This window comes from Aspergillus oryzae, chromosome 5 (genome assembly GCF_000184455.2).
Source record: "Aspergillus oryzae RIB40 DNA, chromosome 5".
Classification (NCBI taxonomy): Eukaryota; Fungi; Ascomycota; class Eurotiomycetes; order Eurotiales; family Aspergillaceae; genus Aspergillus; species Aspergillus oryzae.
Genome location: NC_036439.1, coordinates 783,497 through 806,397, shown reverse-complemented (window position 1 = coordinate 806,397; position 22,901 = coordinate 783,497). Strand labels below are relative to the sequence as shown.

Below are 22,901 nucleotides of genomic sequence, written 5' to 3'. Positions count from 1 at the left end.
TATTTGATTTGAGGCTTGCAGTTACTACGGGTTAGTTGTTTGAATAGGGTTGTATATATACTGGTTTTGTGTCCAGTGGTAAGTTTGTAGATTTTTGGTACTTGTGCATGCACGAGTCTTGGGTTGTATACTAGGATCTATCTAACCCATAACGCGACCCGTAAATCAAGTAACACTACCTATACTATAGGTTACTACAGAAAGGAAACCAATCAAGTCATTTCTTTCGTAAGAATCTATCCAGTCGCTAATTAATCCCATAGTATAATGTAATGCAAAGGTCTCAAGAAAAAGCTCAAGCACCTCCAATCCCATATGCATATCCCCGAATGCAGACCCGAACATATCAATCATTGTCACATCCGAGTTGATACTCCGAACCCTAATCCTGTAGGGCCCCTGATGCTTAGCCGCCATCGATCTATCGATCTATCCCACTCATGCGTGAGCCGGCTCTCATTTCATCACGCGCTCGTACTGCACATTCCGGACGGTACCTCCCGTCATCGACGTGCGGACATTCCGTTTAAACGCCTCCCGGTTCTGGCGGAGATCATCGGCCGCTTCCTTATTCAGAGGATCGGAAGCATTCGGCTCGAGGAAGAGGAACTACGGAGACAAAGTCAGCGCACACCAGATCACCAATCCCAAACCAATTAAAAACATAAAACTAAGAGAAGAGGAAAGGAAACCAACCTGCATGCCCACAATAACCGCATTCAAATTCAACACCGGCTTCCAATCCTCCCTAAGAATATTCAAACAAACATTCCCCTCGAGATCAATATTCGGATGATAAATCTTCTGCGTACACTTGACCTTCGGCGGATCATGCGGGAAATTCTGGTTCACGTTGAAACTAAAGTGGAACGCGCCGCCTTTATACATGCCCTCGTCGGGTTCGATAGTGAGAGTGAAGTTCAAGATATCGTCGGGGTTGGGGAAGGACATTTTCATCGTGCTTCCGAGGGTGAGTTCTTGAAGGTCTGTATAACCGGTTCTTTTCGTTAGTCTGGGCTCTCTGCCACTGGGGGACGAATGGGTGGCGGGGTTGGGTTTGTTTCTACGTACCCCGCTGGACGCGCAGCTGGGCGGCGGTGACCTTCTTTTTCTTCTTGCCGGCGGCGCCTTCGGCATTTTCAGCCTGCTGCTGTTGTTGTTTCTGTGGTGAGTTTGGTTAGTTATTGGGAGTCAAGGTCAAGGGTGCTTTGGTTGGAGTCATAACGGACCATCGACCATATCTTCAACATATTGATTCGCCGCCACCAACTTGTGGGTCAGGGTCGTTTCAAAAGGGTATAAGTACAGAGACTCGTCAAGGAGAGGAGAAGATGGTATAAATAAGGTCCTCGGAAACGACAAAGGACCAGAATCAACAATGGATGACGATCCACATGAGGCGCAAACTCACGAAGGCGGAGAAGCGACAAGTTGGGTTGATTTAATGAACTGACGCCATGCGCCAAGCCCTCGGATAACGGAACTAACCGATTTTAGGTAGAACTTTGGAAGCCTAAGAGCCTCAGGTCCAGCATTTAATTTTGTTCAGTTGCGCCATCGATGCACCCTATTGATTCTAACCGCTAAGACTTTATAGAAAGCATAAGTGCCTGCGGCCATCTCGACCGCTTAAACCAGACCATGATAGCGAAACGAAAACAGCTCAAGTAATCGAAACATACAAAGAACGGATCGTATGTAGAATACAAAATTGCGACAAAAATGTGCCAAAGAATAACTCCTCCAGCCCCTGCAAGCCACGTAGAGAACAAGACACCCCAGTTTTCATTACAAATCGTGCCTCTTCTCTACCGACGAGCGAAGCAGCACATGAGACCCGTCTTACCCAGGAACCAACAGGCACCAATGAAACGGACAAGTGCGACAGCAGCGTTGGACCACAGGAGAGCCTGGAAGAAACGCGACGTACGGTCGGTAGCGGTGTTCTATTAGAGAGAAAAGACGTTAGTCGGTTCGTTCGGCCAGAGGGGAATTAATCAATCACTATAACGTACCGTGAATCCAAACTTGTCCATACCGTCACTGGTAATGCATACAGCCAAGAAGGCATTACTGAAGATCCACAACGTCACAAGACGGGTACGGAAACTCTTGTAGGAATCATCCAAGGACTTCTCATCCTTCTCCACAGGGGGGACGTAGGGGGTGAGAGCGCGCTTGACAGTGGCTTCAAATTGGCTGTCAATATCAGCCTGGGGCTTGTCGATTTCCTCAATGACAGCTTCCTTGCCGCCATCCTCCTTCGTAGTCGTTGCAGAAGGGAGCGCATCGGCCTTATCAGAACCCTTGGTACCCCACGAGACATCGTGCCAGTTGCTGAACGCGTACACGTTGAGAACGTTGATGTAAGATGACTGAACGAACATGTAGGCGGGGAACGAGGTGAACATATGCCAAGGGTCCAGGTACATGAACGAAGCGACGAAGTAGAGACCGAAAGTAGCAGCCAGGGCGATGATAATGATACCGGCGCCGGAAGACGAGAAGAACGACTTGAGGAACTCGCCAACACCTTGATCGGTGACGAAATCTATCGCATCACTGTTTGTGAATGCACGAACCACCAAGTACAGAGCGTCGACGACAACGTAGATTTGAATGATACCGAATACGACGAAAGATGTCAGGTACGAGAAGCGGGATCCCTTGGGGCGGTTACCGAGAGCGAGAATGAACTGCAAGAGCAACAATCCGAGGTAGACATACTTCACAATTGTGTTGATAATAGGGGTCGCCGATTTACCGAAGGGGAATCCTTTGTTACCGTTGCTCTCACTGGGCGTTCCGACCAAGTCCATGATGACGGTGGTGGTCAACCAGTAAGATGCCAGGGAGAACCATGTAAGGATAGTGTTGAAAACGTTGTACAACATCTGAATGTGCAAGAAGAACATACGGATGATGTTATGTCCACTCTTGTACATCCGACCGAAATGCATGAGCGAATAGAGACCGGCCGCAAAAGAACCGTTCAACCAACGACGACGCTGGGAAATGAATTCAGCAACACCTTCCGGCACGTCAGTTTCACCCTTCGAGGCTTTGATGTAGGACAAGTGCCATTTGGAGCCAGCCTTGGCGACCAGTTCGAAACAAAGGATACGATCTTCGGCCAAGAACATGTTCTTCTTGAAGATGTTCATGCCCTCAATACCCTTCTTACCCAGCTGTTTTGAGAGAGTGTGATCACCATGGAAATATTGTTCGAGGGGTCGACCCATGATGGCACGGAAACGATAGGCGGAGAAAGCACCAGGCAACACACTGACATAACCGAAAGAACTCTCCAAGGGTTTATCGAGGATATTACTGATCTTGTACTCGAAGTTCTGGGCCGCGACGAGGGGGTTGATCAGATTCTTCCAGCCTTTACCCAACATTGCGTGAATTTCACCACAAGCACCTCCCAGATCCTTGTCGTTATAGAAGCCCTCCCACAACGCCAGGAGGGACTTCTGGCCAGGCTTAGTACCGGCATCCAGAAGGATGCAAACCTCTGGATTCAAAATACGACCGAAGGCATTGAACAGCCATCTGTGTGAGTTGATCTTCTTGCTGTTCTTCTGCTTTAAGCAGAACATCATCTGCACCGGGGGCAAGGTGGTCGGGCCATCATCAGTGGGCCGGATGAGTTGCTGGTTCGGTGTCACGGACAATTGGGTCGTGTATTCGAACTATTTCCCGTTAGCTCACGCTCCTCCGTTGTGACCGACTGAAGCTTACAATATGAGCCACGGTCTCCTTGCCGTCGACGTCACGCTTCATGACACCGTCCTGATAGATACCGATGGTGGCGAGGACATCCAAAGTGTCCTTATCACAAGGATCGATACCGTCAAAGACCAGAGCGACAACAATTTTCTGCCAGGCGGGTCCACCTTTGTTCCAGAACTCGGACTTCTTGAGGTTCACAATGTCGCGAATGTTCTGCATCACACCGTGCAAGGTACGAGCGGTAAGGGTCTTATCTTCGTTATAATAGGTAATCGCAATCAACAACTCGGTGTGTCTGTTATACATGGCGGGACGCAGATTGTAACCATTGTGCAGGGTGAAGTCATTGGGATCACATGTCGCAGCGGTGTCTAATGGCGCGCGATGACAGATTAGCTCCCATGCAACACTTTATGGACTGCATTTCAACTCACATCGCATGTGGGTAAACTCCTCGCTGCCACCCTCCAGGTCATTACGGTACTTGGCTTGGATGGCATTCTGGATAGCACTGGGGACGGGGTAATCGACACTGAGGACGGAACCCTGAACTAGCTTGACCTTTCTGGTAGCGTAACGACGGAGGCCACCACCGCCACCACCTCCTGGAGCCTGGCGCTGGCGCCATGCTTCTGTGGAGGATGTTTCACTGCGAGCGTAGGGAGAAGCTACACGACCCGGGACGCCAAAGGCAGCCGCGGGGTTTTCTGCCGAGTTGCCGGAGTAAACCGAGCCCGTCGTGCTGTAAGGGTCATGAAAACCCGCGTCCGGAGCGTATGTTTCAGTCAAGCTGTATCCCGACGTAGGTCGAACAGGCGAGGTGCCACGCTGATGAGGGTCGTCGAAAGGACCACCGAAAGGACCGCCCTGTTGGTGGGAAAGCAGTCCTGTTGAAGCTTCTTCTTCATACTAAAAACGAACCGCAATGTCAGCTTGTCCAGAACGATTCGCGGTTGCTACGATCTGTGGCGGAAGAGTCAATGTAAAATCGCGGTCGTGGACTTACAGTGGCGCCATGGGGCAGGTCTTCCAGTCGATGACCGCTATCGTTGTAGTTTGGTGACTGAGCACCATTATCTTTACCAGGCGGTTGGTAGGCCATGGTGACAAAGCGATACTAACGCGCAAGCTGCACTCGCGACGAAGTCAAGAAGAGGGGGCGGGCACCGAGCGCAAGGAAAAACGGAAAGGGGTATCAGAAAAACAAGGTAATGAGATCCCCGGACCGGAGGAAAGTCAAATAGAACAATTGTATACTACTCGGTCAACGTGACAACAAACATGAACCGAACCGCGAGGTTGCACGGATCGAAAGGGCGACGTCGTAGGAAGTTAAGTGTGAAAAACACCAGAGATGTCGAAGAATTTCAAGGACAGCTGGCGGAGTGCGGGCACAGCAGGAACGTGGAAGACGCCGCCAGGGCTATCAAAGAAGCCCGCGTACTCAATCAGAAAGGTGCGGGATTGAGTGAAGACAGTATCACTGTGCAAGACCCAATCGCGGATGCACCACGAAGCGTCCAGAGGAAGAGGAAACAAGCGTGTATAAACTGAGGAAGGAAGGTAAGAAGTTTTTCCCAAAAAGGAGTTTGGGATATTTTTATTTGAGGGGGCAGGTGATCAAAGGGAAAGGGTAAAAAAAAAAATTATTAACGAGAGGCAAGTCAAAGGAACGTACTTACAGAGCACAGCCAACTGCAAATGAGAAAAAAAATTGGATACGAGAAGACAGCCTTTCCCTTTCACACCGTTAGAGTGGTCGAGTTATTATTATGTTTTTTTTTGTATTTTAGCCTCAGCCAGTGTATTGTCGGGGGAAGGCGAAGTTTGGGGGGTTGTCTTGGGTGGAGACGAGGATTCTTGACCAAATCTCTGGTTCGGGCTTAGGGCGTCCACACTAGATCCAGTAGACTGTGATCTTAAACAGTAAAAAGAAAAAGAAAAGAAAATATTCAGACAAATATAAATTCCTACATTATTCATAGGACTTATTTTTTTATCGATACTTGGATCCGTATCTGTATAATCATTGACCTAGATTTAAATAACCAATCCAAAGAATGAACTCACCGGACAATAATTCCCCATCGTACATGCCTCTACATCCGTGATCTCCTTTTTCCTAGGGTCTCAATGGATTGGATGTCAGGGGAGAAACCATTTCAGAAAGGACTCCATCCAGAGAGGGTCAACAACCATCCGTGTATTATATCCCGGTAAGATCATTACCACTGTAATACTTATTACCCACCCCGTGATCCATTTTCCTCATTTGCCCTGTTTGGGTGAATACATTAAAGAAATCAATACACTTCAATCAAGTACTTAACTATTGTGTATCAGAAGCAGTGGCTTAGGCTGGAGCATTGAGTTCTTCATCTAAACATACTGTGAACTTGAGACCTCTCGTTCCTTTGCATAAACATAAATCAGAAAAAAGAAAAAAAGGATATGCATTTGTAAGAAAGACTCAAATTGAGATCTTACTCCCTATTTACTGATACAGCCAAGCATTGAATCTCCCCACATGAAGAATAATATTCATAATAGAATGTCTATACATAAAACCAATTATTGTTGAGGGTCTGCGCCCTGTGTAACAGCTCTCGTCAATTTGAATATACATGTATATGTAGAGTCTCCTTTAGTACAGAGTACCACAAGTTCTGATCATTGGCATTCAACCAGCTGTGGTTCTCAAGATCAAGCTCCATATAAGCAGCTCGCCACCGCATGTCAGTGGAAAAAGTGTGACGCGATCAGTACCTTCCATTGGCAGAGGCGTTTGGCGAGAAATCATGGCCGACATTCCCTGCTGGCCCAGCATTCCACATCCCTCGTCAGCATGACTGAACTGCCAGGGGAAGGAGATAGCCGCGCAGTAATGGTCGAAGTCTATACTCTATCACGACATCGCCAGAAAAAACCGCGAAACCACAACACGTTCGGAGTTATTCGTGTTGCACTTGATCCACATTGAGCATCACAAAAGGGTGCCGCCTCCCATGAACAGATTCAAGAAGATCTTCAGTGAATCAAGAACAGTGTGCGAAACCCAACCAACCACTCTATTGATAGTGGAACGGCTGACCCGATTCATGACTTTTAGTTGATTCCCACACCGCCTGAACAGGCCCTATGCGGTAATTACCATACGGTTCGGTACGGTACGCCAACTGCCGTCCGACAAACACTTGGGATATTGGATCACCTCTTCTCAGGGGGTGGGACTCGTTCGACGAGACCCAAAGGAGGATAGTGACACGGCCAAATATAGCCTTGCGGGGACCGTGGTTGCCCACCCAAGAGGCCGTGTTAATCAACCGTTGGTCAACCCGACGCCACCAAGGACGCTAGCCTCAAATCCTTAAAATCAGCCAAGCTCGTCGGAAGGAGACGACGAGTCCAATGGGCGACTTGTACACGGCTTTAGCCTTGACAGCCTGTTCAGCCGCGGTTTCACACTTGCTGTCCAGGCTACTCCGTAAGGATAGGTAATTTTCAGGGACACCCCCGTTTCCACCCTTCACCCAACCTTCTCACTTATTACAAACGTTGACATGGTTTGGTCCTTTTTCAGGGTTTCCCAGTTGGGCTGGAGACGATGACGATCACTGCCACACTTTGGGGGTTGCGCTAACCTAGGTTCAGCTGTCTTCAATCCCCCTCCTTCGAGCTGTGGTTTGCTATTCTTGGAAATTTTAGTGACCATCCACTGCACTGTGCCACTATTGTGAAACTAGTGACATGGATTAGTATCTATCACTTCATGTTTGTTTGACGTAGTCTAAAAGGAGGGGGGATGGGGGGTAACTAAACAAAAATCATAGGTTAAAAAATTATGAGTAATATTCTGTTGCACAAAGTGTGGCTGAAGTGTTTGTTATCATATCGGTTATCAGAAGCTCAGCCACCGTCCTCGGCAAGTCAGTGTCCCAGCTTCCTGACTCAGTATCACTCCAGTGCAGAAGATCGACTTGGGATTATGATGCGGTCATGGCCTTATGGTTATCATAGATGATCATTCGATCATATCAGAGCCGATCAGTGTCGATACTTGCTATGCTTGTCTCTGTAATGCTATCGACCACGATTTAACTTTGGAGGATACTGCAGCCCATAACGTCAAAACTCAACACGCACACTACTTCCATAGGGAAAGTTAATGTTTGCTACAAGATCTAATCACTATCTGATGTGAATTGTAGTGTAAAATAGATTCTGTCGCTTTAATAGCTGATTTACTAATATAATTGAGTTGGTGGGCTCGGCCCTACCGTTGCGAAATATATATTGAAACATATACACTGTAGAAACATCGACTTTGTCGCGTACAAATAACTAATGAAAACCCTTTCATTTCATTCCATATTCCATTTAAGTTTTCTCGTAGTATATACATTTGCTATAGCATATATATATAGCCCACATTCTTGAGTAATCAAAGTTCAACAACTCGCTTACCTCTATATTGCACACGATTATGTTCTGCAACAACCGTCTATCTCGAATTCAACCGGAAGCAGGAGAAAAAAGTAACACACATAAGTAAAATAACGAGTTAGCGAGCGTTGCATCTTCTCTGGTTCATAAGGTCTTTGGCCTCGATTTCACGGTCTACATCGTGGAGGAGTTTTCAAACGCTACTGTACTCGACTAAGTTAAGCCTAGGCCCAAGACATACGGAGTATACAAAACATTTGTGTCAAAGTTCTCATTATCTGACACATTAAAAGTCAAGCTTGAGGTAATTCCAAGTATTGAAGCGTCCCGAAGAAACAGACGCAGATGTGTCTGATGTAGGATCTATCATCCTGCAGGCGTAAGTTACATTCTTAATCTGACGTTAATCCCAGTAGCTTCTATTATGGTGCAAACTCTCTCACTACAATGCCAAGAAGCCTAAAACCGAGTCCCCTTATTTACCATTTCTTCTCTTTCATGAATGTCATACATTAAGCTTTTCACGGAGCACGCTGCAATCCTAACTATTCGGAGTACACAGAGCAGTTCCAGCCAACGCCACAAACTCAGTGATTGATGACCTATGGTACTGTGGCATGGATGTTTTTCGATTAGATAATAATGAGGTGGTCCGATACGAAGCGTCATTTCCTGATTGACGATAGATCATAGGGCATGGTTTGACAGATAGAGGTGGAGTGAGCTTGGCTTATTAGAGTCATTATCTAGTTCCAGTCTTGGATCGTGCACAGGAACTGACGATGACTACAATTGAAACTTGAAACCGACTCAGCTGTGGCACACAAGCTCCACAGCAGACAAAGCGGTTGCAAAGTATCACGGCAGATATTCGTCGGCCGAGAGTTCAAGGAACCGACGGTGAGGGCTCTTCAATGCCTTCAGGGCATCTCGGCGATGAATGATCGAGGCTTTCACGGAACCTCGGACTATGCAGTGTGCACATTCCACGAACAACATAGAGTTGGCAGGATGAATAGGTACGGAACGTTTCTTTTTGAAAAGACCCGAAGAGGGAAAAGGCGCAATCTGACAGTCAACCAATGACGGAAGGTAACAAGTGTAACGAACTGGCAGAGTCAGCAGCCGCAGGGGACGGTGGAACCCTGCATGGGCAGTGCAATGCAGCCCTGCGATGTTGTTACCCCTTCGAGTGACTTGCTGACTGCAAAGTGACTGTGCCTCAGGCCAACAGGTGGGCTGCGACAGCGGACGGTCATTGGTGGAGAGGCCACAATTTAATCTCCCGGCAAAGAACGTGGATTGGGTCCAGACCAGCAGGCGAGTTCCAGACACGCCCGTCATCTCTCTTGGAGCCACGGCCAGCACTAACGATCTGAAGTGGTGGTGTATGACATGGCGAGATGGTTGGTTTAATTCCCCGAGGAGTGCAAGTGGCCCCCTCACTCTTTCCGTCCCTTGGGAAAGGCAACCGTCGGTCCATGGATCATGTCAGGGGTACATCTAGCTATGTAGGTACGAAGAGGAAGTACCTTCATTGAGTGATCATATCATTGATTTACTAATTAATACTCCCGTTGGAGATCCCACACTCAGCCGTTAGATAGTTTCCCAATAGTCATATTGATAATGTACCCGCCATTAGAAACATACGTACTCCGTGCTGTATATGTATACATCGTGCATATCGAGACAGACTCGACAGCGTGGTACAGAATATATGTAGGTACACCAACAGTCATCACCGAGGGGAACAGGGATAATATGGAATAGTAAGATCATGTTCTTCTTTATTGAGGGCTTTTCTTTCTGTCGGTTACATCGTTTTGGTCCCGTGCATGCACTCCACTTGCCCAGCCGGGGGTGGTGGTGATAAGCCACGGGAGTGAGTGGACGTAAGCATCCCGATTAATTAAACGAAAGTCAGTTGCTCTCCACCTGATTCCACCGTCCACCCGTCCGTCTCTCTCGCTCTCCTCTTGTCTGATTAGTAGGTCTGTCCTCCTTCCTTTCACTTTCTTCTTTCCCTCGTTTGAACCTCTTTATCATCTTTATTGTTATTGTTATTTCGCTTTCCTCCACCTTTCTTATCCCTCGTTCCATTCCTCTTCCCCCCTTCTCTTCTATCAATTCTGGATACCCGTTTGACCCTCTCCCAGGGGTCCCGCTCTGATATCCGTTTTTTCCCCTGGCAGCCGCAACGCGTGTCCCCCCGACGTCAACCTCCAACACCCACCTATCAATGTGCAGAAATTGACTTGTCCCTGCGCTGTGCCTCGCCAGACCTTTCGACCTTAACCGGTCGTCCGCAGCAAAATTCACCGTTGACAACCACCATCAACACCACTGTTCTTGTTCGTGGAGGACTATGCCCAATCCCTCCGTCCTTTCTTTCTCATAAAAAGACGCTTTCCGACGTATGATCCTATCGTAACGCTCACGACTTGACGTCCGTTCGAGCCTTCCACTCTTTTTGAATCTTCAGTACACGTTCATTACGCCGTTGACCGGCCAGCCACTCTTTTTCTTTCTGTGTTGCCAGCCTTTTTCATTTTAACGACGATTCCCAATATCCGCTTTTTTCTCCCCTTCTTATTCCTTTTATTCTCAAACCGTCATCATGTCCCTCTACCCAACCGACCCGTCTTTTTCTTCTAACGGTAGGTCCTTAGTTCTGGCCCGTCGCATTGGTTGATGTACTGACTTCATCGGCGCCAAGTCCTGTCCGGTCGATCCATCTTCAAACGATGTGTCTCATGCGATTCAACTGCCCCGACGTGCCCGTCATGCTCTTCGGGCGAAATATGTACCATGATCAGTCAGTCGTGTGACCAGTGCGCCACCACAAAATGCATTAAGACGTCCAGCGGTTCGAGCTCGCAGGGTAGCTCGTCAGGAGGAAGTAACGTAGGGGCCATCGCCGGTGGTGTGGTTGGTGGTGTTGCTGCTGTGGCCCTCATCACCTTCCTGGTATGGTGGTTCTTCGTCCGCAAGAAGCGTCAGGAATTAGCCCAACAACAAGGAACCAGCGACGGCGAAAAATCCAGCACCTTCACCGATGCTCGCCAGGCACGGAAGTCGACAAACTCGATCGCTTCTACCGTGCTCACTCGCGCTTCGAACGTCATCCAGATCGCCTACATCCCTGGAGTCACCAACCGTTCGCCCCCGGAAACGCCCCTGGTGCCGCCAGTTCCTCCGCTTCCGGGTGCCGCTCCCGATCAGCACTTCTTCATGCCCGGTGACCTGCGCGACTCGGCCTGGTCTGAGGCCTCCCGCCAGCATCGAAGTATCGCCCCCAGTTTGCGTAGCAGCGTTGCCACGACGATTTACCGCGATAATGCGATTGTGAGCCCCATGCCGGCTCAGCAGGCAATGCGCACCCGAGCCGCTGTGGTCAGCATTCACAACGGAGGGAACCCTCCGGGATCGGGAAATACGTTGGCGCCTCCCGATGCGCCTGCGGTCCCTGCCATCACGCAAGCACAGCTCGCTCGCGCCGCTATCACCGAATCGAATAGCAACAGCTCTATCGTGGCACGCACGGTCACTGCTAAACCGGTTATGGTGAAGGGCAGCATTAAAAAGAAGAACAAGAATCCGAACAATAGCAACACGGCTACGCCTAGCGCCACCTCGCCGGCCGTGCAGACAATTGAGGAGCAGTCGGAATCATCTACCTCGGCTGCATCGAGTACCAAGCCGCCACCTGGCCCGACCTCGGGATTTGATGCTAATTCATCCGACGAGGAAGAGGCCCATGCGAAGGACATCCAACCCAGAAAGGGCGGATCACCGGCGCCTAAGAGCCCGACAGTAATCGAGGATTCACCCGCCGTTGAGCAGAGCCCTTTCCAGGATCAGCCAAACCCCCAGACAAACCGACGCGCATCGGCGCGCTTGTCGTCTCGACTCGAGGCCGACGAGGGCACCAGATCTAATCGAAGCAGCCGAATCCCACCCGAGCGAACGGAAAGTCCATTTTCCGACGCCAACGAGGTGAAATGAGTTTCGTGCATGCTTTTCTCTCTTGTTTTCCGTTTCAGTCTGGGTCCTGGTTGGCGACTATTGGCGTACGAGCATGTTTGGGTCAATTGACCATGTTATAGAAGCTATGTTATCTTACTTTTCGTGTATCTATGATCCGCTATGCTTTTGGATCGATTATAGGTCTATCAATCATTCAGGAACTACTACGGGATTCGCCGTGATCAGAATGAGATTGTCTCTAGACCGTTTATTTTCCTACTAGCAATGTAATACCACTCTTGGTTCAGGAACCATCTGCCCGTCCCGGAACCAGAACCAGAACCTCAAGCTGAACCACGACCAATCATGTTCGCGACGTGGTTCGTGTGCGGACCAAAGTAAGCATCTTACCAGATGAGACAGAATCGCAACTATAGATCTTCAATTCTGAGGAAATAAGCAAATAAACATCCACCCCCTTGTTAAATCTCACCCTCAATCTCACCCTGAAACAATCCCCACATCATCCCAGATCGTCGCTTAGACTGCGGAGACCAGAAGGATCAAAAGAAAGCATAGACCCAAAGATGGTCCTGTTTCAGATGAACTTTATTCTGCGACGTGTGGGTGGTGAGGATTTGCGGAAGGGGTGTTTGTATATACCGAAAGGGGGTGTATATATATATCTGCCTCTATATTTGTAGAGAATAGAGTAAACAGGGATCATGAGTCTCATGCAGCTGTATCCAGAGAAGCCGTATCAGATTATGCCATCTCCTTACTTGACAGGTCAACCTGTATATGACTAAGTGCTCGTCAGCCCTACCCCTGGTCATATATATGAGGAAACTAGTCTCACTATATCGGTTAATAGCTCAACAGCCGATGCTACGACAATCCTTGCCGTAACAGGTAAACGTGCCCTATGTCACGTCTCTGGCCAGTGGATCTAGGTGATATTGTATTAGGTCTGTTTTACTATCTTCCACCACCCGGAATATCTATCTCTTATTAGTCCCTTTAGACCTTAGTATTCTGCCACCCAATAAACGGGTAAGTTGAAGGGCGGAGGGAAAGTGCAAAACAATATTTACAATATATAGAACCCCCCGACCTTTACAAAATCTTGGGGATGAGATCGACACTGCTGCTCTGGGGCTGGTGATGTTGGGGGAGACATTTGCACCGTTGGATTGTTCCGAGGGAAGTGTGGAAGGGGTGGGACACTGTAGTTTCACTTCGTCGGATACTGTTAAGTCTGATTTGAGGAGATTATATGCTTGATGACCTGCTGGCAACATGTCCACTGCATGTACTATACTCGACATAGAATCTAATTGAAAGACATCTGCCGGCATATCCTGCATTAGGATATCTCATTACATCCACCAAACTACCTCCATAAACGCTTCAAAACCAAGATACGGAACAAGATGGAATCCCACAGATCACCCCAAAGCCATCCTCCCATTACTCTCATACAACCTAACCCTCAAACCCTCAGCCTTCTCCTCAACCTCCCTCTCAGCCACACCAACAGCATCCTCCCCCCGACCCCGAAACAAGAACAACAAAGGAACAGGATCATTCCTCCACTTTGGAGCCCTCACCCCCCGACTCTTCCACATACTCCCAACCAAAGTCACAGCACCAAGCACCCACACCAACCCCGGCAGCACAATCCACTGCCACCTCACCTCCACATAATTCACACTAGCCATAGCCCTTCCAACCGCCATAGAGGCACTCACAGGATCCGAATCCGCAATGAAAACCGAATCACGGAACGACTTTGTCACCGCCGCAGCCACATTCTCCATGGCACATTGCAACTTATCCATACTCCCCACATCACAACCGGTGATATTCCCAATCGCCATCACCTGGATGAAATCCGGGGCTGCGTACATATTCAACGAACTCGGGATAAACGAAGAACTATACATAGACCGCATGAACCAGACACCCGTGAATAGATCCTGGAAGAAAGTATCGAGAGAGGAAGCGGCGAGATCGGAGAACATGAAGCTTGTGTTTGGGGTGATGCCTTGTTCTAGACCCCATGGTGGGTTGAAGTACATTCCTGCTGGGATCTTCTGGAGTTCGGAGTCGGATATGTTGAGGTCCTGGTCCCAGGTTGCCCAGCTGGTTTCCCAGGTTGCGATTGTGGTCTCGTTGTAGATGTTGTTGGTGACTGTGGCGTTGAAACTGTGGATTATCGGTTGAATGGAACATTCTGTTGCGTGCCATTTTGTTGTGTTTTCGGTGAACATGGTGTTCATGGATAGATTGGTTGGCGAGACCATTTGGATTGGGGGGAGGGTGGCGTTTTTGTAGATTAGGGCTGTGGAGGCGTGGACGGTTGCGATGGATAGGGGTTGCAGGACGTCCATACCGGAGAGGAACCATGCTGTTGTGTTTGCGAGTGGGAGGGCTGCTGTGCAGTTGGTGGTTCCGTCGTAGCCGGAGGGATTGTTTGTGACGGTGGTGCAGGTTGTGTTGAGGAGATCTGTGACGTTGGAGCAGCGCGCGCGGACTTCGATGGCCGCTGTTGGGCCCCAGGTGCAGTTGCTTGTGTTGCAGATGTATTTGGGGGTCGCCCATGGCTTGGACTGGTCGTTGTTGAAAAGTGAGTTGTAGACATTTGCTTTGAGAGATGGGTCGACCCAGACGACTGGTGATTTGTGTTAGTTATAGTTTATTTGCAAAGTATGGGAGCTATCTTACTGGCGTGGTTCTGTAATGGTGGCCCGGTGGTGTTGTAGTATGTACTATTTGCCAGGAAGGCTCTTTGCGAAGAGTCTACAACTGAGTTCGGAAAGTAATGAATGAGATTCTGCGTGAAGGGTTCAAACGCTAGCGCTAGAATCACAGCCAAACTACCCCAAACTGCGAAGTGACTATACACAGGGCAAAGCCCAGTAGTGTCAGATACAGGAGAAACAGAACAGTGTGTCTATCAACTCACCGAAAGCGCAACGTCCATATCAGCTCCCCACTTCCATAGAACCCCCGACTAGCCGAATCGAACGTCCGGAGATTCGGCATGGGTCGTGTCTCCTGCGCGAACCACACCCACTTCAACTGGCCCAGGGCCTCGCTGATAGCGTACAAGACACATCCTTTAGAGATCGTGCTCAGCCAAGAGATGACCGAGTTCAGCGATACATGCTTCCAGGTCGGTTGCGGCTGCTGATCAAACTTGGCGAGTATGACGATGATAGCGATGAGCGTTGCAGCTGATAGGATCACAGCCAGCACTTCCCAAACGTACCAGTCCGAGTTCGGCGTCCATATCGATCGTCTGGAGTTTCTTCTTTGGTTTCTTTTCTCTCTTATCTCGGGGGAGGGCTTCTGAGTTGGTGGTACCGGTGGATGAAACGTCAGCCGCAGCCCATCTGCATATAAAATATGATCTTGGCTCTGCGATATGTGTTCGTGGGAATGGACACTTGAGATAGGCGAGTCTGATCGTGAGGTCTCATTCTGCCGGTCTGGAGGCATATTGCTAAAATTGTGGATGTGGAGTAATCCGCCAGCACGGCGGAGGAGAGTATTCACCTCCTCTCATCTCGTATTCAGGCTGTGCTCTATACTAAATAAAACTGGTAGTATGATCTGCATGACACGGGATATCTTAGTTCTCGTGCTAGCATCCTAGTGGCAGAATCTAAAACCCAATGAACGTTTGACGTGTCGGCAGCCTTGCAGTGTGTTGTTGGGAGGGGCTGTGTTTGGGGTCCAAAGTAGGGCTTGAGGTGGAGACTCTTGGGCTATGCTTGGTACTTACTTTAATATGACCGGTCGATGGAATCTGGGATATCTATTTATTGCCGTCATAACCGTTGGCATCGCTGATCCTGCAGTTGTATGCCAGTGGTCCGTGACGCTAACCCTAACCCACGGAGGGCGCCTTAGTTTATATTTAAATTACTCTGCCGTGTCTTCACAAACTAGACCAAGACAGCACTTGAGCCCGGATTTCGCGAGTAGAGAGTAATGATTCTCACTTATAATCCCATATCCGGTACCTATGCATGTACTCTGTCCGTGTTATTATGCAGTTTGATTAGACCACAGCCTCAAAAGCGTTCCTCCACCCGACCATGGCCCTTAGGATATACTTGTCTACCCCTCCTTCTCAAACAACCTCATGATCCCCTGCATCCCACGAGCTGCAGCCACATCCAAAGCAGTCAGCCCTTGCTTATTCTCCTTCTTAGCATCCAAGCCACGCGCCATCAACTCCTCGAACAACTACACGCCATCGGGCTCACTCTCGCTCTCAGGTGTATCTTCCCGCGCTGCGATAGCATGTAGCAACGTATCCCCATTATCATTAACCACAAATATATCATGAGCTTGGAACATCTGGCGGACATCGTCTTCTGCAGGCGGTGAGCCCATGCCATATTCGTCTCGCTTCTGGACTGTCCGAACAAACGGAAACAAAGGTGTGTTTCCATGGGCGTCACGGGCGTTGACATCGCAGCCAGATTCTACGAAGCGATTGTATAGATCTTCGAACACAGCCTGGCGGTATATCTCTTCTTTTGATCGGTGGTCATAGGAGGAGCTAATATATACTAGAAGTGGGGCGAGAATGTGTAGTGCTGTTTCGCCGTTCGGACCTGTTATGAGGGGATTTGCACCAGCGTCAAGCAATGCCCTGGTCATTTCAAATCTTTCGTTGTCGCCATTCGCGTAGCTAAGAGCGTAGTAGAGAGGAAGCAGACCGGTGTTGTTGGTTGCGGAACAGGATGCACCCTTTTCCAATAACAGGGCGACGGTTGCGCATTTGCCGGAACGACAGGCAAGGTGGAGAGGAGTTGAGCCGTCCTTGTCCGTGACGTTGATATTTGCGCCGGCATGTATTAGTTCAATTGATGTCGACTCTTCGCCTGTATAATATCCATCGACAGAGGAGCAAACACTCAGCAATGGGGTAAGGCCGCTGCGGTTTGTGACGTCGAGAACATCAGGCATAGATCTTAAAATGGGCCCAATGCGGCCATGATAGTGGGCGATCTGATGGAAGACTGTACTGTTGCTATCCTCAAGCTCTAATAACGGGTCTGCTCCCCGCTGCAGGAGGAGGGCCATAATCGCCTCTCCAACTTCTCTTGGTTCCATGGCCGCAGCTAGGAGGGGTGTTTCCACCTCGGGAGTCGCCCCATATCGTCTCTTTGGATAGTATACCGCATTGACATCCGCACCAGCGTCCAGGATCATGGCCATAGCTTCACAATCGCGACTTTCTATGGCAACAAATAAGGCAGGTACGGGGCCCAGATTTATATCGGCGCCGTGGTCAAGGAGTCTCTGGACGAGTTTACAACCTCGTTTGGTTTTTAAAGCCACGAGAAGAGGCGTGGACTCGTTGCTGGGCGACAGCTTGTTGATATTCGCGCCATGCCTTAGAACCACCTCAAAAGTCTCATCTCTCCAGAAGCCATGTCTACCTGGACCTTGGCTTTCGCCGGCAAGCGCGCACTGTAGGACGGTGTTTCCCTTCGAGTCTGTGATTTCAAGGTCTGCTCCTGCGTTGCAGAGAGTCTCAAGCGCTGCAATGTTCCACCACTGCCCGCCTGCTGCGAGAATATGTGTTGCCGTGTATTCTGGGGCTGGTGGGCCTGGTCTGTCCGTGCTTGCGTTGGCAACCTCATCGAAGGGATCCTGATATGAAGCATTGACATCGATACCCAGTTCGACCAACAAATCTATCATCTGCAAGTTGGACAATTCTCGAGTCGCTGCAGTGTGGAGCAACGGGGGAGAGAAAGCATTAATGTCCTTCACATACGGTGCCATAGTCTTCATCGTGGTTAAGAGGCCCCAGTGCACAACGTAATGTACCGAGGTCAGCCCGTCAGGGCCCTTGGTCATCAAGTCCACTCCGGCACCTAATAGAGCGTCCAGTATAGTCTGGTTTCTCAGCGAAATAGCCGCCTGAAGAAGGCTATAGGCATCCGACCTTTCTAGACTTAGAGTTTGAACGATCTCCTCAGCATGCATACTCTTTAAAGAACACAGTTGACCCATTAAGGCTCTGTTTTCACGCTGCTCCCTGCGACATGAGAGCACATTCCATACCTCTTCGTGACCTAGATGTAAAGCGACATCGCAGGCAGTTTGACCAGAGCTATCTCGCATATTGAAGTCGGCGCCTGCAGACAGCAGTAAGTGGACAATATCCTGCATCATATATGCTTCGCTTTCACGCTCGATAACGAAGCTGAGATTCCAATATGCATCACCTCTCCGGCTTTGCAGGAGCGGGTGTATAAAAGGTCCCAATGTGTTGGATCCATCAATAATTCGTGTCCACCATTCTTCCCCGCTATGTTTACGCTGCTTCCTTAGTGCCGCAACATCGACTTTATGCTCTGCAGCCATGTGTAGCGGGGTCCTTCCATGGCAGTCTGTGATGTTAAGATTTGCTCCAACCTGCAACAGGTGATAGACACATTCAGAATTCCCTGAATTAGCTGCGTAGTGCAGAGGAGTGCAACCGTGCTCATCCCTTTGGTTTAATGACAAGGAACTTTCCTTATATAGTTTACACAGTAGGCCCACGACATTGCTTTGCGCCGCGGCGGCCGCGAAGTGTAGTGGAGTTCGACCGTCATGTGATAGAGCCTGCATATCTGCCCCTGCCTGTATAAGTCGCCATGTGATAATCCCTGAATTTGAAGAAGCACAATGGATAGGCGCAAGGCCTTTATTGTCTCGTGCATTGACATCTAGGCCTAGACTGGGTTGCAAGAGGAAGTCTATCTGGTCACAGGTGCTCGGGTTAGGAAGACTGGCTACCTTGTGTAGAACTGTTTGCCCACGATGGTCTGTTGTGTTTGCAAGCCCGCCCAGTCCAAGAATCACCTCGAGCCTAGTTCGCACGGGGAGGAAATCACCGCTTGATACGGCCGCGTCATGAAATGGAGTGTTTCCATCCAAGTCGATCCCATTGATGTCAACTCCTTTTTCAATGAGTAACTTCATAACTCTCAGCGTTGTATTCAAGTCTTGCTCTCCGTTCCCATGCAGCGTTAGTTGCACTTGGGCAACTAGGTGAAGACCTAAATTGGACTATTAGGACAGATAGAAGTTCAATAATATCTCAGGTATACTCACAGGACTTGTGTTGAAAGTCTATCGCTTTTGCATTGGCACCATTTTCCAGCAATCCGATGATGAAGTGCGGCTCTGCATTTGCGCATGCAGCCAGTAGGGCTGTCCTTCCCCTTCGATCTCGAGATTCAAGATCTAGCCCTTTCTCCGTGAACAATGAGATAGCGTTTACTCTTTCGTAGCCATCGCTTCCAAACGCTAGCTTATATATGCAGGTCTCTCCGGCTTTATTTTTGACCGTGGGATCTGCGAATTCCAACCATTTCTGCACGTCGGAGTACCTAAGCGACCATGATGTGCAAATGTGATGGAGTGCCGTGTTGCCATCGGAGTCCTGCAGGTTAGGGTCCGCCCCGTTTTCGATGAACGGCGTAACATCGCCGCCTCGGCAGATCGCTGCGGAAATAAGAGGGGTTACAAGGTCTCCCTGCCGACCGTAGTTGATATCGGCTCCACCTTTCACAAACATCTTGATAACCCTAGAGTTCATGTTATCTCTTGTTAGGTTGTGAAGGGGGGTATCTCCCTTGTTGTCAGTCGCACAGGGATTGGCACCATGTTCAAGCAGAATTTCCACGAATCGCTCTGTTCTATCTGATCCACGGGGAGTACACATGTGCTGCTTAGTCCAGGCAAACAGTGCAGTCTGACCGGCATCATTCTTTGCTTCAAGATCGCAACCCGCCTCGATCAGCAAAATGCCTGTTCTCTTCCACTCCTCCATGCTGCAAACGTCCCCTCTACTCCAAATTCTGTATCCGGCGGCCGTCCAAGCATGGATTGGAGTCTGTCCCCTTCCATTCATCGCGATATCTAAGTCAGATGGGGCCTCGGAACTGTCTAATTTGACCGATCTCCCATCCACATCGGCACCATAATGAAGCAGGATACGAACTGCCTCCGAGCTAGCGCGCCGCGCAGCTAGAAACAAAGCTGTGTTGCCGTAGCCGTCTCTCTTGTTCAAATTTTTCAGAATCACGGGGTGTCGAAGAAGGGCTTCGAGAGTTTTCCATTGACCTGTAGCCGACGCCCAATGAGGAAGGACTGTGCTCTTTGGAGGGAGATCCAGGTTCTGTAGCAGTTCTAAGACACAAGCTGTGTGACCTAGCTCACACGCATATTGTACCGGCGTCTTCCCTATTGTAGATGGTATCCACCACCAGTGGCCTTGGTCTTCACAGGACTTCGGAGACATGGGGTCTGCACCAGCCTCAAGTAAGAGTTGCACGACCTTGACATGGTTACCCCTCGCTGCGTGGTGAATGGGTGCTAGGCCGTCAATATCGTTTATGGTAACCGAGGCTTTGTAACCTAAAAGAACCGCTAGAGTCTCCGAATGCCCATATATACAAGCATAAGTAGCTGCCGTCCGATTACAAGAGTCAGCAAGATCCGGGTCCCTATGCTCCTTTAGGAGGTGCTGGGTATATGCCGGAAGCCCGGCCTGAGCGGCGAGATGAAGTGGATGGAGGCGATCGGGGACTGTCTGGTTCTCTTTTGCGAATAGGAAGTCCTTCCAGCTTTCGAAGCTGTGTCTATCTTTCTGAAAGAGAGAATCCAATTGTAATATAAACTCTAGATCATTGGAATCACACTTGGCTGCATGATAGAGTAGGTTCTGCGATGCATACTGTAGGAATGGGAAGTGGACCATTAGCCGCTTGCGGTCTGCCTCATGGTCTGCTGGCTTGGTCGGACGTGAAGACAATGACCAGGATCTGAAACAACCAGATAGAAGATAATCCACACATAAGAGAGTGAGAGATCGATGAGTTGAAGTAGGTGTTATGACGGGGAACGAGTCGCTAGTTTCAATGGGAGTTGTCGCAGTACTGCGATTGCTGTCTAAGAGGAACTCGGTAAACGTGTGGTGAATAACTTGCACGGTTTCGTTATCTAAGATCTCCAAAAGTGGGCCACATGAAGTACGTATCATGATCTTTGCATCCTGCGAGCTACTTAGCCCGCTACGATCAGAGCAAGAATTGACCAAAGCTGCTAATTCCGTGACACGAAGTGGACGGCATGCGTGTGTGACCCAGGAGAGTAGCCAGTATTGAAAGTGCTGGCTAGCACCAGAACGCGAAGAATGTTCGCGCAATATGCTGACATACATCTCTTCCAGAGAACTAGGGAGGTGTTGTAGATGTTTCTCCACTGGCAGCTCAGATTGCAGAAGTATCTGATCGAGCATGAGACGGACATAGAGAAATAAGCCTTGTGCTTTTTGGCTGAGCCTGTCCTGGATAGTTGACCGATTTTCTGACACAGCAAGATTATCCCGCTGATTAGCTACACGGTGAGCTATGTATGTAGCAATATCCTGGTCCACCATTGCCCCTGTAAGACGGATACGGTTCCGGAAGGAGCCTCTAAGCGCTGTCTGGAGATGAGCTTCTGGGCGACTGGTTATTATTAACTTGGCCGATTCCGGGTTCTGTTGCCCAAGCTTCTGTAGTAATTGTAGAAAACCGTCATTCTCGATTGCAAGCTCATCCAGTGCGTCGAATAATACATATACCTTGGGCACCGTGTCAAGGCCAAATAAGAAAAGATCCCAGAGCTCATGAAATGGAATGTTATCCACGTCCTGGTGTTGGGCTAGAAGTGTCTTTAGCCTCGCCTGAAGCAGAACACTATGATCCAGAAGCTGATACAAGCAATCTTGAACAAGTTGTCGGGGTTCGCTGTTTGCCTTGATGATTTGGCGAGCGAAGAAGTACGTCACCGGTATACCTTCTTCTTTGAGGGTACGAATCAACTTGGCGGCCATGACAGACTTGCCACTGCCAGGAATGCCTTGAAGCCATAATGTGTTAATGTTCGCATCATGCCAAGCCTGGTATTGCTCTGTTTGGAACAGCCAGTCTCCGGTCCCAGAGGCATGGGCATTCAGATGTTTCTGATATTCACTGCCCTCCGTCTCGAACTCTGTAGGAGACAACCAGGATTTGATTTGTCCAATGTCCTGACTGGTCGCTATGGAGAATGAGCTGGGATTTAGGTTGTAGGTTTAGAGCTGATGTTCGCACCGCTGTGAGCTGACTCTCCGTCTGGGGAACATCATTTAGCTTGAAATACATCGATGATGATGTTACATACAACATTGACTTCAATCACCCACCTTGCTTTTCCACGAGCACGAAATCATCGTTGTCCATGGTTGTCGTCAAGATACTGGACTGTTGCTGTATGGCAGATTAATGCTCTTAAGATGAGCAGGCAGACGTGGGGTGGGACAGCTTCCGCAGCCTAGCCAACACGAGCCGTGACCATCTCTCTCCAAGCGTGACTGGATTTACCTATTTTCCTCAATATAGTTGTTTAGGCTTAGCCTACTTTTGCTATTTATTCAACAAGTCTAAGTATTTGTTGAGGGTGAGTAACTTAGAGTCAAATATGGTTCATAAATGTACTATGCCCATTTACGTCAGAATCATTCTGGCTCCAAATTGCGACAAATCAATAACGTTGCCTCCTTTTGATATATCAAATATCGCGGATCATGTTCGGCTATCTATAACCCTGACAAGTGTGCTGAGAGTAGTCTACAGTACTCTCTGTTCTAAGCTCCAGTTCCCCATGTTACGTGTCGCCCGCTGCGTTCATTCAGCCGCTTCCATTCA

At 49.1% G+C, this 22,901-nt stretch overlaps 8 protein-coding genes across 8 annotated transcripts; 1 reads left to right on the top strand and 7 right to left on the bottom strand.

Moving 5' to 3' along the window:
* Positions 1–456: 456 nt before the first annotated feature.
* AO090701000588 (NEDD8-conjugating protein UBC12) lies at positions 457–1,250 on the bottom strand (the record flags this gene model as incomplete). Its single annotated transcript, XM_001823361.1, has 4 exons — positions 457–609; positions 697–986; positions 1,072–1,162; positions 1,230–1,250. 4 exons carry the CDS (start codon positions 1,248–1,250, stop codon positions 457–459), a joined length of 555 nt encoding a protein of 184 aa, XP_001823413.1.
* Positions 1,251–1,808: 558 nt separating this feature from the next.
* chsG (chitin synthase class III) lies at positions 1,809–4,837 on the bottom strand (the record flags this gene model as incomplete). Its single annotated transcript, XM_001823362.3, has 5 exons — positions 1,809–1,946; positions 2,016–3,695; positions 3,745–4,106; positions 4,170–4,644; positions 4,742–4,837. 5 exons carry the CDS (start codon positions 4,835–4,837, stop codon positions 1,809–1,811), a joined length of 2,751 nt encoding a protein of 916 aa, XP_001823414.1.
* A 230-nt stretch (positions 4,838–5,067) lies between these two features.
* Positions 5,068–6,192, bottom strand: AO090701000590 (uncharacterized protein; the record flags this gene model as incomplete). The annotated part of the gene is made up of 4 exons (XM_023237238.1): positions 5,068–5,285; positions 5,418–5,474; positions 5,987–6,012; positions 6,125–6,192. 4 exons carry the CDS (start codon positions 6,190–6,192, stop codon positions 5,068–5,070), a joined length of 369 nt encoding a protein of 122 aa, XP_023092207.1.
* Positions 6,193–10,989: 4,797 nt separating this feature from the next.
* AO090701000592 (uncharacterized protein) lies at positions 10,990–12,186 on the top strand (the record flags this gene model as incomplete). The annotated part of the gene is made up of 1 exon (XM_001823364.3): positions 10,990–12,186. One exon carries the CDS (start codon positions 10,990–10,992, stop codon positions 12,184–12,186), a length of 1,197 nt encoding a protein of 398 aa, XP_001823416.3.
* A 1,409-nt stretch (positions 12,187–13,595) lies between these two features.
* On the bottom strand, positions 13,596–14,420 carry AO090701000593 (uncharacterized protein; the record flags this gene model as incomplete). The annotated part of the gene is made up of 1 exon (XM_023237237.1): positions 13,596–14,420. One exon carries the CDS (start codon positions 14,418–14,420, stop codon positions 13,596–13,598), a length of 825 nt encoding a protein of 274 aa, XP_023092208.1.
* Positions 14,421–14,485: 65 nt separating this feature from the next.
* Positions 14,486–15,718, bottom strand: AO090701000594 (uncharacterized protein; the record flags this gene model as incomplete). Its single annotated transcript, XM_023237236.1, has 3 exons — positions 14,486–14,821; positions 15,422–15,570; positions 15,709–15,718. The coding sequence occupies 3 exons, from the start codon at positions 15,716–15,718 to the stop codon at positions 14,486–14,488; spliced, it is 495 nt and encodes a 164-aa protein (XP_023092209.1).
* A 686-nt stretch (positions 15,719–16,404) lies between these two features.
* On the bottom strand, positions 16,405–19,146 carry AO090701000595 (uncharacterized protein; the record flags this gene model as incomplete). The annotated part of the gene is made up of 1 exon (XM_001823367.1): positions 16,405–19,146. One exon carries the CDS (start codon positions 19,144–19,146, stop codon positions 16,405–16,407), a length of 2,742 nt encoding a protein of 913 aa, XP_001823419.1.
* A 118-nt stretch (positions 19,147–19,264) lies between these two features.
* Positions 19,265–22,048, bottom strand: AO090701000596 (uncharacterized protein; the record flags this gene model as incomplete). The annotated part of the gene is made up of 1 exon (XM_023237235.1): positions 19,265–22,048. The coding sequence occupies one exon, from the start codon at positions 22,046–22,048 to the stop codon at positions 19,265–19,267; it is 2,784 nt and encodes a 927-aa protein (XP_023092210.1).
* Between the last annotated feature and the right edge of the window lie 853 nt (positions 22,049–22,901).